General features: G+C 37.8%; 3 protein-coding genes across 4 annotated transcripts; 1 reads left to right on the forward strand and 2 right to left on the reverse strand.

Annotated features, from left to right (window-relative positions):
* Window positions 1-2,385: 2,385 nt before the first annotated feature.
* Window positions 2,386-4,917, reverse strand: LOC144474239 (uncharacterized). Of its 2 annotated transcripts, none has more exons than XM_078188918.1 (2): window positions 4,750-4,917; window positions 2,386-3,579 (listed from the first exon to the last, which is right to left on the reverse strand). In XM_078188918.1, the coding sequence occupies exons 1-2, from the start codon at window positions 4,750-4,752 to the stop codon at window positions 2,392-2,394; spliced, it is 1,191 nt and encodes a 396-aa protein (XP_078045044.1). In that variant the 5' UTR covers window positions 4,753-4,917; the 3' UTR covers window positions 2,386-2,391. The 2 variants fall into 2 exon arrangements, with proteins under 2 accessions (XP_078045044.1, XP_078045045.1); XM_078188919.1 differs by lacking the exon at window positions 4,750-4,917 and adding an exon at window positions 4,008-4,202.
* Window positions 4,918-4,923: 6 nt separating this feature from the next.
* On the forward strand, window positions 4,924-7,679 carry LOC144474240 (zinc finger protein 346). Its single transcript, XM_078188920.1, has 6 exons — window positions 4,924-5,192; window positions 5,395-5,591; window positions 5,760-5,898; window positions 5,973-6,002; window positions 6,851-6,990; window positions 7,061-7,679. Exons 2-6 carry the CDS (start codon window positions 5,403-5,405, stop codon window positions 7,226-7,228), a joined length of 666 nt encoding a protein of 221 aa, XP_078045046.1. The 5' UTR covers window positions 4,924-5,192; window positions 5,395-5,402; the 3' UTR covers window positions 7,229-7,679.
* Window positions 7,680-7,688: 9 nt separating this feature from the next.
* LOC144474241 (dynein regulatory complex protein 1) lies at window positions 7,689-11,116 on the reverse strand. Its single transcript, XM_078188921.1, has 11 exons — window positions 10,977-11,116; window positions 10,800-10,908; window positions 10,340-10,690; window positions 9,861-10,258; window positions 9,586-9,802; window positions 9,394-9,520; window positions 9,108-9,322; window positions 8,855-9,051; window positions 8,572-8,798; window positions 7,847-8,238; window positions 7,689-7,777 (listed from the first exon to the last, which is right to left on the reverse strand). The coding sequence occupies exons 1-11, from the start codon at window positions 11,114-11,116 to the stop codon at window positions 7,712-7,714; spliced, it is 2,439 nt and encodes an 812-aa protein (XP_078045047.1). The 3' UTR covers window positions 7,689-7,711.
* Between the last annotated feature and the right edge of the window lie 2,565 nt (window positions 11,117-13,681).

The raw sequence follows: 13,681 nt of genomic DNA on the forward strand, positions 1-13,681 counted from the left end.
AGACGCGAAAAGATTGCCAAGCAATTGCTATAATAAATCTTATCTTTTCTATTTTTATATTAACCCTTTGCCTTATAATATCGAGCCAGGCTCGTGGCGAAGATTTCAAACAGTATCGAATACGTATTTTACACAACGGATAACAATTTTTCTCTTCTTCTTCTTCAAGATTATGAATAAAGAAGTTGTGGATTGTTACAAGAAAAATCGTAAGGCAAGATGTTAAACGAGTTGTCCCGACTTTGCGTGATGTTGATGGATAATGATGCGACAGACGTGTTAACGATTATCACAACTGTACACCTGTATTTGTACACGTGAAACAACGAGTACCTACTGTTAACGTGCACGGTGTGGATGCAGTGAAATTTAGTGAATCGGTGGTTAGAAGGTACCGAAACTAAGAGAGCGAGAAAAATAGAAGTGACGGGCAAAGATAAAAGTGTAGGAAAATAGTGGAACAAAACTCAAAGAGTCCAAAGCTAATTAGGGGAAAATCATGATGACCGTTTTACGGGTCCTACCACTACACGCGTCCTATGTTGCTAAAACGAAGTTTGCGTGTTTCTAATAATTATAATAATCGTAGTAGTAATAGTATTAATTAATAATAGCGGTAATAATATATAGTTCTGGGGAGGGGGAAATATTGGTGGTGGGTGGTGGTAATAGTGTTGATGGTAGTGAGAGTATTAATAAGAGTAGTACTAATAGTAGTAGGTAGTAGTAGTAATAGTAGTATAGTAGTAGTAGTAGCAGTAGTAATAGTAGTAGTAGTAGTAATAGTAGTAGTAGTGGTGGTGGTGGTAATAGTAGTAGTAGTAATAGTAGTAGTAGTAGTAGTAATAGTAGTAGTAGCAGCAGCATTAGTAATCGTAATATTCTTGTTTTTTTCCTGTTTGTTTGTTTGTAAAAGTAATAGTAGGGTGTCTACCAAACAACTTCGGTAGAGACCAAATATGTCCGTTATCATCTTTTTTGTAACATTTTTGTTTCCGTATCTTTAGATTTCCGATAAGCTACATCGCTCCGTGACATTGCTTCTCGTATCTCATTAATGTTTTCGTTCGTCTTCTCCTTCTTCTCCTTTCCTATCCGTTCTTTTTTTAATTAAATCCATTTCCTCGTACTTCGTACATCTCGTTTTTTCCTTTTTTTTTTTGATATCATCAAAATAGTAAACCAATAGTTTAAACGTTGTCGATAATAATTACTATCTATATCACAGATCCAAGTGACTAAACTCCTTTAAAAATATAATATAAATATGTTATGCGTATAATGGTTCGCGCATAATATATATACACACATAGATATATATATTATATATGTATATGTACTCGCAGATGTATGATTGAAAAACAGGTAAATCAAGAGAGTGCGGAAACTTGGAAAACCTTTTTGTCAGCCTCGCCTGGGTGGAGACGCGTTTATGCAAACACCGATGGGGCCATGACGAGGTACCGATTGATGGAACATGGACGAAACAAAAAAATAAAAGAAAAGAGTGGCGTATAGTGACCGGGTTTGTCGATCCGAACCGATCGCGATCGTTGCAACGTGCACGTCCCTTCGAACGGTGCTACTTAGAATTTCACGGTTTAAAAACGTTTACGCTCGTCGAATCGTACAAGAACCTTATCCATTAAATGGACCAATGGAATATAATCTGTATACTATATACCGGCGTGCGAATACGTGCGAAAAGACGGCGACCGGTTCACAACCGATCGCCCCTGCTTCGATCTTCCATCTTGTTCGGGTCCTTCCCTTCATCGTTTTGGAAAACTCGAAACAAGATATTGGCGCGTAAAAATTCTCCCACGATCGTGGATGTGAGAAGCGATCCGTCGCGGTCCAGAAAGCGGACGCTCTGGTTTAGGCACTTTGTTTAACCAGCACCGTGTTTCTTTTTTAAATGGCACGCGATCGAAGAGGGCCGCGCGCTCGTGGTGGATAGATCGTCAACTGCTGGCATAAACTGGCGTTTCAATCATTGTTGCGTTCAATGTAATCGGGATACGAGATCGGAGAACTCGCGTTCGAGTACTGAGCATATAAATAGAGTGCAGGGTGAAGCCCTGGTGGAGGAATGCCGCGGTGCGGTTGATGCGAATGATCCGAATGATGCGAATGATGATGGTGATGGTGATGATCCGTTTCGGATGAATCGATAGGGGATGATGAGATTTGCGGGTAGAGTTGGGAGCCGAGGCTGTCCAGGGAGCTGGACGAGCCTGTCGTTTGGTAGACACTCTGCGATGGTGTGTGCTCGTGAGACTCGGGTGAATTAAGTGTGAATGGCGAAGACGCCGAGGTGGGACATACTACTTGCTGCGGTGGTGACTGGTGTGACTGCGGTAGGGACTCTGACATGCTGACGTCTAAACACTAGTTGGTGGTCTGCGGATGCAGCAGCGGTAGAGGAAGCTGAAGATTGTTCTGTTTCGCCAAACTAGCGATCTCCGCCGCGATGCCGCCTTTGGCGCCGGCCAAGCCGTCCAGCGATGATGGTCCCTCGCTGTACCGTAGATCGCAGACAGGACTCTCGAAGCCTGTCCCCGGTGTGCCACCGCTTGCGCTCTGCGGTGTAGGTGGATTGTGATTGGTATTGCTTTGATTCATATCACGGTGCACACGGTTCTGATGCCGTATCAGATAACTGTCGCGTACAAACGTACGTCCGCATATGTTACACTCGTACGTGGTGCTCGCCGTGTGAGTACGGATGTGGATTGCGAATTGACTCTTGGACGTGAACGTTAGAGAACACCGGTCGCAGACCAGGGGCTTCTCGGCGACGTGACTCCAACGGTGCGCGGTCACGTAGCTCTTCACAGCAAAACGTTTCTGGCAGATGTCGCAGGCGTACGGTCTCTCACCAGTGTGCACTCGCTTATGGGTGTTCAAACTGCTCTTCTGCGTAAACCTTTTCAAACACAGCTCGCACTGGAACGGTCTCTCCCCCGTGTGCGTCCTCATGTGCACTTCTAGGTACGGCTTGCGACAGAAACTCGCTTCGCAGACCGTACAATGATATGGTTTGTTGCCCGAGTGAAGTTTCATATGTACATAATACGACGAAGCAGAGGATAGCACCTTGCCGCATACTTTACAGGGCTGCGGTCTGGACCTGGAACCTTCCTTCACTGTTTGCTGGCCTGTCGACTGGCGACTAGGCGTCTCCTGCTGCACGCTCTGACTCTGCTGTTGTTGTTGTTGTTGGTTCTGCTGTGCCTGCTGTTGACTCTGCTGCGTTTGCTGTTGTTGAGCCTGCGGGTTCAACTGTAGCGTTGTCTGCTGTTGCGGCTGCAGATGACCCTCTTGCTGAGACAGATCCTCCCTGTCATCAGACAAGTTCACCATGGAGTTGGAACCATCCGAGCGGCTCGAAGCAACAGAATAGAAGCCCATGGGCTCGCTTTTAATCTGTTGCTCGAACATGGACGTCATAATGTCAGTTTGCTGCGGCTGAGCCAGCTCTTGGGACTGGGGCTCCTGCTGCTGCACTGCTTCTTGATCAGGGAGCAGAGTCAGGTTGCGCTTGACAAGCTGCTCATATCCTGTGTACCAATCCACCTGCATGACAGGGAACCTCTATGAGTCAGGCGGTCAGAGGACGGGTCACCAGTGACCCGTTCGGGCGCGAATTGTCACGACCAGACTCGAGCAGCTTCGTAATCCCGGTATCATGCATGTCCGGACGACTGTCTGCACGCGCGCCAGGTTAGACCAGCGGTTTTGACATTTATCTTTGACAAGTGACAGAAGGTAGCTGGACGATCAGCTGATTGCATAACTTTTACACGAAGCGCTCAAAGACGGCTTGATCCCGTCGTCGACAGAACGTCGCCCAGCTGCGAGCAACGCGGGCGACTCTATTTTTAAAAGAGCGACGAGAGAAACAGCGGAATATTTCGACTGCGAAACCGGATTCCTCGCGAGCTGTCTCGCTAGTGGGGGTCGGTTTTGCTCTCGGCAAGGATGAAAGCATCGTTTCTACGAACCTTTGCTAATTGTAGTAGTCTGGGCTAGGGTCGAAAAACGTCACGCCTCATCGAGCGCACGCCTCCCGTTCTCGAGCGGCTTCACGGACAATCGCGAAACATTTGTACGGCCAAATTGTTTTTCTCCGACACAAAATATAAGATGGCTGCGACTATATTTCGCGACGGTACGATATCATATATGTATATACAACGACCTATATGCACTCGCGTACGTACACACGCGACCAAATACCGACCGACGATATCCCAGCAACTTCTCTAATTGGCTGGCCTTCTTGAGCCGCGAATATTACGTTCTACTACAACCGACATCGCGCTTCGAAAACCGCTGATTGGATCGATCCCTAGCAAAGCTTCATTCACCTGTTTGATTTTATGCATATTTAATGGACAAACTTTCTTAATGCAGAGAAGTCGCCGTTGACCGCCAAGAAAAACTTGATTTTACCACTGACACTGCGGGACGTTCACTAAAACGTCATGCGCGTATGCGAAACATTATTTTATTTATACTTGCCGCTTTCTCGGCTCTCAATCGCAATTTTATAAATACGAAATAATTCCATGATCCGTGAACAATAATACTATACTAATGAACGATAATAGTGCACTAATTGTCACTAATTGGACGTAGTCGAAGAATAAAATCGATGATAAACGTACTTATGTCTGAATTTTTGTAAATAAATGGTACGGTATGGATGAATATCGAAGTGTTTTAAGTATTAATTTACAGTACCATTTGTATGTAGTGTCACTCTTGCAATTTCACCGCTGCGCCATTGACTGTAGCTCGTAGTATCTGTTCTAAGTGCACGTGGTTTTAATTGTGATTTCAAACCTCTGTTAAATTGTGCGCAGTATGTATTTTCTCCCCGCATTGCAATTACTGAACGCACCTTGAGTGACGACACGCTAGGAACACTCAGGCCCTATCAACCTATCAAATTATATCAAACTGGAACACTTTGAAATAATGTTCCTAACAGAAACAGGCGGCCAACTCGAGAACTTGCGTGTCTGACGATTACGTGTGACGAGTCGACGAAGGGAAGCTGGTTCCATTTACAAACACGATCGCCCGCTAAATAACATTCAAGATTCATTGAAAGAGGATCTAATTTACTACACGATCCCAATATTATTCAGTTTTTTCTTCGCCGTACTCGATATTGCAAACAGGTATGCTAGAAACGTAATTTTGCAGTTTAAACAATTTGTACGAATAAATTCTTGAAATAAACTTTAAACACCATAAAATAATTTAGGTCGCCAAAATGTACTGTGATCTATCAGTATCTCTTTGAAATTCTAACCAAATTATGAAATGAGAATTATATAAAATGTGTTTGTTACTCAATTGTTATATTTACAATGTTTTTAGTTTCAACAATGGCTGTACCATCAGAGGATGTTATGAATCCAAGCCTAAATGATCCTGTAACCAAAGCAGTAGTAGATAATATAATGGGTAATTTACCCACAAAGAAACCTTTTGTTCGCTGTGATGATTGTGATCTATCATTTACAAGTCAAACTGTATTAGATACACATTTACAAGGTGCCAGACACGCTAAACAGGTAATGCAGAAATGGTACTATGAATAGTAATCAAATGACTACTAAACTTTAAGATAGACAGTACAATTATAAATGATAAGAAGAAAATTATCAAATTCAAATGTAAGAAGATAGGAAAAACACAAAACTTTCTTGCAACTTTACTTATTCCTTTTTTTCCTTTTATAGATTAGATCAAAAAATATAATGGCATCCCTTGAAGAAACAAAAGTGGCATTCTCAAAAGACGAGGAAACGAATGGACTAAAATGTAATGTGTGCAACGTATGCCTAAACTCTATACAACAACTACAAACACATTTGAATGGTATTCAATATACATCAAGGTCTGTTTTATATACTCATATTCATAATACATTGAAGAACTATTTTAATTTCTAGGAAGCCGACATAAAAAGAAAGCAATGAGAGGTAATAAAGCCTACTTACTACGGAAATCGTTATATGGGATTAGATATAGTCGCACGGCGTGCATAATTGAAAAGAATGTGGTTGTGCTTATTTATTGCTTAATTTTGTTTACATTTGCATGCTTGTTACTGCTACTCACTTTTGCTTTTCGTTTATTTTTATAAATTAATGCAAAGCTAACTAATTAATTTCTACATAGCTTTAACTTATACAATTGCTGCTGAGATGCTTGGTGATCTTTTCACACAATCGTTTAATTTGTACATCATTATTTATTTATTACTATTTATTATTATTTATTGTATGTTATTTATTTTTGTCAGACTAAAAGTGTATATTTATTATTCATACCTTTGTGAACATATCGTGTCTGAAAGCAACTCGACCGTGAGTTATTTAGTTATTGTTATGATTAATAAAGTTGTTCACGAAATAATCGCATATGTCATCCATTCTGTTGTAATCCTTTTACAAATGCATACATTTCATGCGCACCTTTTATCTTATTACTTAGCTAACTCTTCATAAACACATTTTTAATTTATTACTCCCTGCTTTTAATAAATAAAAGTTTTTTGTTGGTGTTCTTAAAATTGTATTGATATACAGAGGGAACTGTAAAAAAAGTTGTTGAACACAAATTCTTGCATATGAAATATGTTACAAGCCAAAGACTGTGATGCATACGTGTGGAAAAACATCTTAATAATGTCTTTTGTTGGAACAGTTTCTATTAATGGTTGCTTTTTCCATAGCATGAATGTAGTGTTCAAGCTGATTTATTATCACACTTGACCGCTATAGCGGTTGTGATACATAGATAGTGTTGATCGCACATTGATGCTTAGGTGAGTGGAGTGGCAAAGAAGTTGGAAGTCCAGTGACATCACCACCCATGAATGCCCAGGACAACTCTGCATCGAAAGACGTGTCGCTTTCGTGCAACATGTGCAACAAGATTTTTAATTCCCCAGCACAGTACAACGTGGTACGTAAAATCAGAGTAGTGGTTACTATTTGATGACTGTATGATAATGCAATTTAATTTTATATTGCAGCATATAACATCAAAGAAGCACACTAGTAAGTTAAAGCAAGCTAAAATTTTAAAAAAGAAACGGTTCTTTCCATATTGGAAGAAGCCTAAACCTGGTGCAAATCCCAAAAATCTTGTTCAATCGTTGTCAAATAATTTCGTACCAGGAGGTTTTACAAATCAAACATAGATAAAAATATATTAGAATCGATGCATCTATTTTAATACATACACAAATTTTTTACTTATTTTTTTTCAAAAGAAAGAAACAATTTTGGAATGATTTCATAATTGATATCAGTTTAATAATTATTTTAATATTGTATCGTTCATTATATTATTTCGTGAACATTCATAATTTTACATCTAATGAATTTTATATTTACTTTTACAAAATATTTCTCAACACTTTCTTATACAATGTATTCAATGCAAATATTTTTATCACCTTGATTTTTTTACAAGTATATTTAATAAATGACGAAATGTTTAGCGAGTGACTATATAATATATGCGTTACATATTAGTAAAATATGTTCACAGTATTCGTAATATTCTTAGTAGTCGAAGTAACGGAAAAAGATACTGATACATTGTATGAATGTATATATGTCCATTAAAAAATCACATAAATCTATACAATGTTGCCAGCTTAACTTATCTCCAAATGATTTCAAGAGTCCTGTAAGATGTATTGAATATTTTTAACGTCTCTTTCTGATAGTTGGACAGGATCAGTCTAAAAATATATGGTAAAATAAAATATTTAAATTCATCAAGATATATATTTATTTTTATCAGAACTTACCTCCGTTGAATAACTTCTTAATAATCTATTAAGTTCTGTATTTTGTTTTTGTAGAAATTTTATTTCATTGTTTAACTCGTGCCTTTGTTTTAATACTAAGTGGTACTTCTTCAGACCACTTAGCAAATTATCCCAAAGTCTTTCTCTTTCTGGTGAAAAAATATTTTTATATCTTTCCCAGAATTCGGTAATATCTTCATCTGTGATATTTCTCGACACCGTGGCTTTCATTTTAATTTCTCTTTTGTCGATAGGCACTGTACTCTTCTGCTTCTTTACAAAGTCGTATCTTTCTATGAATTCTTTCAAAGCATTCGCCACAAATTCTGTTTCTATTGTCAATAAGTGACCGTTGTCGCATACGAGTTGTCGTTTTGGTTCTCCAGTGGTTTCTTATAAAAATAAAATCGTATGATGATCATATAATACTGATTCTTTTTTAACCTTTTAGGTACGGCAGGATTTTGCGCAAATAAAGTTTTTCGTAACTAAATTACGATTTTCTCTTAATATATATTTTTTCCGGATATCTATATATAGTACTAATAACATATATTCTTTTCTTAATATATTGTATATACACACTTTCACTTTAATTGTTTGCTTTAATAAATAATAAAACAATTGAGTAAAGCACGAGCCATTCGCGAAAGCCACTATAGTGGCGCGTAGTATCTAAAAGGTTAATACTATAAATATAATTAATAATACAAAATAGTTCATACCATCTGCGATTTCAATAATTCCTTCTGCAGTGCAAGAAGATGGAATTGGCTGTTTTTCGGATGGTGTTTCCTCAACTATTCGCTCCTCTCCTTCTTCTTCTTCTTCTTCCTCTTCTTCTTCTTCTTTGGTAGCCGGAAATTTGATATCACGCAATGCATCATGCATAGCTGCAATTAAAATAGCTTCTGGTTGGCGTTCTTCGTCTCTGATAGGGGGTAAGGTGCTCCTACATAGAAAATATAATTTAAATCGATAGGTCATTATTTTTCTATATCTACTTACTCAGATAAAGAAGCTTCAACTGAAGAAGCTTCAGATGAAGAACTTCTAGATGAAGATGTAGATGAAGACGTTCTTTTGGATTCTCCACAAACACTTGGTATGCTTACTTTTTCTTCTAAACAAATGGTGCAATTGGCATATGGTAGAAAGAAGTTCAACAAAAATTGAAGTTCCTCTTTGGATGTAATTTTTAAGGCCTGAAAGTTATAAGTTACAATTTTCAATTGTCGGATATTCTTTCTTTCTCAGTTACCTCAAATACTTTATCCAGTCGAATCAGCAACTTGTCTTCTTGAGAGTACTCTGACAATAATTCTTTCAAAGTATCTTCAACATAGTATTCACAGTGATCGGTAATTAATTTGGCAATGTGGTTCAATAGACATCTTTCTAAATTTATCTCTGCCAATGTCGTCGCTGGATTGTATGTTTTGGAAATCATTTTCCTCTTCTTTGCATCCTCCTTTTCTTGAAGCATATGAAAGTATCTGTTGATTACAAGAATCTCTTTAAGGATATGTTTCCTGTTCTAATATCACCTTTCTTTATAGTACACATAGCGCCGCAGTAAGATCTCAACTCCTCTTTTCTCAATAATTGCATTTTCGGTGGTTCCCATTCAATTCCCAACAATTGTTCATGAATAATTTTATCTGCTGCTAAAATCTGAAACGTTGAGATAATAAATAAAATTATATCTCTATTTTTAATCAAGAATATTTATCATATACCTTATCTACTAATTCATCTGCAGTTTGGATGTTTAAATCCCAGATCTGCATATACTTTTTATCATTGATAGCAGCAATATTATTAGACTTTTCCTCCAGTTCTTCTACAGCTTTTTGTGACTTTGCAATTTCAGTTGTTAGTTTCTGGATCTCCAATCTTGTAGACTCCTCCAACTCCGTGTACGTTTTTTTCAAATGATTAAGCACGTCTTGCAGTCTAAAATTTAATTGAAATCATAATTTAATATAAAAATAATTGCTACTACAATACCAACTTATTTATCTTTCTCTTCTGCTGATTCTTCACGATAGTGTTCTCTTCTTCCCGGCGTTTCAACACAGCATAATTATAGTCCAATTTTTCCACATTCATTAAGCATAAAGCTTTCATGTTCTGCACCTGCTGCTGGAGGTCCTGTATCTCCAATTTGAAACGGATCTTCAGTTGCCTAAACTCTTCCTGGTGCTGTATTATCGCTTTCTTCATGTTTTCTTCATATTCTTGCATTATAATTTTTTTTTCTTCCTTAGCTTCTACGGTTTCATCTTGGTGTTTTTTAAATAACGCTTCCCATTTCTCCATAGAGGTTGCTAAAAGCATTGTGCGGTCCGATTCGATAACGTCTTCGATCAACGTCAATTCGTTGCGATAAGCTTTCGTCATGTCACGTACCTAAAAACAATTAAAGAATAATTAATAAATTAGTTTTGCAAGTGTGCAAGCGTACAAGGTTGTATTTTCCAGAAAACTAACTTGTGTTTCCATTCTCTCAATAAGCAAATCGATATCGTTATTTTGCTGCTTTGCTTGATCTGCGTATTTTTCGTCAGCATTCTCCAATTCCTTCTTTAACTCCGCGATTAGGGCATCCTTCTTTTCTAGGACCTCATTGCACCTGGCCTTTTGAGCTTCCAATTCGTCATAAATGTCCAACGGATCTTTGCAGTCGAATATCTCAGGCCATTTCGCACTAATCTCATGAAACTTCTCCACATATTTTTTGTTCTCCTCCTCGAATACCTCCAACAATCTATTCCTCGTCTCCTGCACTTCTTTTCGTCTCTCTAATTCCCTTGCATCGTTGGCCACACTCACGGCAGTCACCTGCGAATATATTATATAATTACTATTTTATAAATAATTTATTATAAAGATAAGACAATTTATAATATTTGCTTATAAGAATTTATTAGAAAGTTTAAATTGCACGTACGACTTCCTCCCCTTCAGCTTGTAATTTTTCTAACTTGTCCAAGCTATCAAGTATTTGCTGTTCAATGGGGGTTGTGCCCACGCTCGCAGCTTCTTCTACTTTCAAGGACCTAAACATATATTTTTTGTTAAGAACTTATCTTAATTTAATAAAAAGATTAATAATTATGTCACCTACTTGGTTTGTTCGTCTATGCGTTTTTGAATTCGAAGTTTCCGGGCCAGCTTCCGCTCTTCCGGATCAGATGATAAAACAGATGGTCCCTGTGATTCGTCTGCATTCTCGGAGAATTTTTCCATTGTTCCAGAGGAAATCATTTTCAATTTGTAAAACTCTCACAAAATTAAAAAAATATTTCAATGCTTACAACATATAATACTAACATACTATAACATACTGATATATAAAAAGGTTATGGAACGTTGCTGTGTGGAAATTGACTTCTAGAGAAAATTCTGATATTTAGAACAAACAACATTGTTTGTTCGATAGAAAAATATTGTGCCCTTTTACCGTCGGTAACTGAGAAATAGTTTGGATTTCGGACCAGTAGATGGCGCTTGGTGTTCAATAACGAGACTTATACACAATTAGAAATTAGAACAGGAATGTTCACAGACATTTCGGATATTCTAATGGAAATGACAAATGATAAACATATATTTTTTGTTAAGAACTTATCTTAATTTAATAAAAAGATTAATAATTATGTCGCCTACTTGGTTTGTTCGTCTATGCGTTTTTGAATTCAAAGTTTCCGGGCCAGCTTCCGCTCTTCCGGATCAGATAATAAAACAGATGGTCCCTGTGATTCGTCTGCATTCTCAGAGAATTTTTCCATTGTTCCAGAGCAAATCATTTTCAATTGGTAAAACTCTCACAAAATTAAAGAAATATTTCAATGCTTAGAACATATAATACTAACATACTATAACATACTGATATATAAAAAGATTATGGAACGTTGCTGTGTGGAAATTGACTTCTAGAGAAAATTCTGATATTTAGAACAAACAACATTGTTTGTTCGATAGAAAAATATTGTTCCCTTTTACCGTCGGTAACTGAGAAATAGTTTGGATTTCGGACCAGTAGATGGCGCTTGGTGTTCAATAACGCGACTTATACTCAATTAGAAATTAGAACAGGAATGTTCACAGACATTTCGGATATTCTAATGGAATGACAGAAAAAAGTATTAGAAGGCGTTGGCTATTAGAAGTAGTATGGAAATTTTTAGGGAAGAAAAAAGTCATATTACTCGAAAATACTATGGTTTGAAAGTTTAGATAACGCGCGATAAAGTGTCCGTTGGACTCGCTGTAGATCGCCACTATCGCGCCGTGGGACACGATGGTGGGGGCACCGGTTGTCTCCCGCTTGTCTCCTGTGGACACTCTGAATTAGAGGCTATCTTCGACAACACCTACCCAAAGTAACGGTACTTTCAGACACTCCGTACAACAACGATATTTTTTGTTATATAGCAAGTCCTATAAAATTGCTTGAAAGACAGAAATCGTTGATCTCGCGTGACACATCAATCGTCTTCATAATGGTAAAATAGCTTCCTCTCCAAAGTCGACGAAACTCATCCGAATGTTTCGCTGCCACAAACGTAGTAAACTTGGACGGTGGAAAAGTATGTAGATGTTTCTAAATGTCAAGCTCTAATATGTATATACATGTATGTTTACATATACATATATTTCCTTATTTAATAGGTGTATTTCCACATAACAAATATACCACGGCGTTGGATAAATTCAAGTTTTGAATCAAGTTACTTTTTATTTGTACGTACAATACGTATAGCATTAACATCTGGAAGTGTTATTATTTGATGCTAGAAAGTAGAATATGTATATCTAGATATGTAATCGCACTGTTAAATGGACTATTCTTAAAAGTTTATTAGTGTGCTTATTAATGCTTCAATTTAAGCCTAATAACACATGACGTGGAAGGCATACATGAAAAAAAATATAAAATGGCATATGTTTATATAAAATACATTTTACACAAATGAATTTATAAAAATACATAATCACTGGCACAAAATGCGCAATAGGCGTATCTCATACGAGGCGGTCATGAAATTGCCTCCGTTTTCGGTCATAGCGATTCGTGTACGACATAAATCGCTTTCTCTAGCCTCGATGGCGTGCCTCTAACCGACAAAACAGACATTCGGCATTGTCATCGATAGAGTTGATTTCGTATGAGCAGACTGTCGTGAACCATGAAAAGAACGTACGCCACGAAAGGATAAACGAACAGTGGGTCTCAGTAAGTCGCAGACACTACCTCGACGCCATGAATCCACGACTTTGACGCGATTTTAGCGGAAACAAGATGGAGTACAGCCAGGTCCGGCCGAAGACACCGCGGCGCCCTATAATCCTCAACGTGTTATTATTCGCATACTTTCATTAATACAAATCGTACCCACATTGTTTAGACAGTTCACGTGCACCAATAAAGTCGACACAACTGTACCTTGAATCAAATAATGCAACAGCTCTGCTATTCAAAATATTTCAAAATTTATTTAAGAATATTAACCGAGTTATTTCTATCTATTACACACGTTCGATGAACTTGTACAAGAATTACTGTTCATACTTCCCTTCGTAAAACTATAACTAATCATGGAAACACATCTTTTGTACGAATATTTCGAATAGTTTTGAACTAAAATACAAGGACTGGCTTGCTACCATAAACCGTACATTCACATGGAGTTTTAATCTCAAACGAAACGGTGTTAGATCTACAACCAGACATCTCATCCCGTAATATTTCGATCGACGATAGTCTGTCCGCACACAAGGCGTGCGTAGTCCGTTAAATTTTCCATCGGCGCGTAACTGAATGCGGGT

Source organism: Augochlora pura, chromosome 8 (assembly GCF_028453695.1).
Source record: "Augochlora pura isolate Apur16 chromosome 8, APUR_v2.2.1, whole genome shotgun sequence".
In the NCBI taxonomy this organism is placed as follows: Eukaryota; Metazoa; Arthropoda; class Insecta; order Hymenoptera; family Halictidae; genus Augochlora; species Augochlora pura.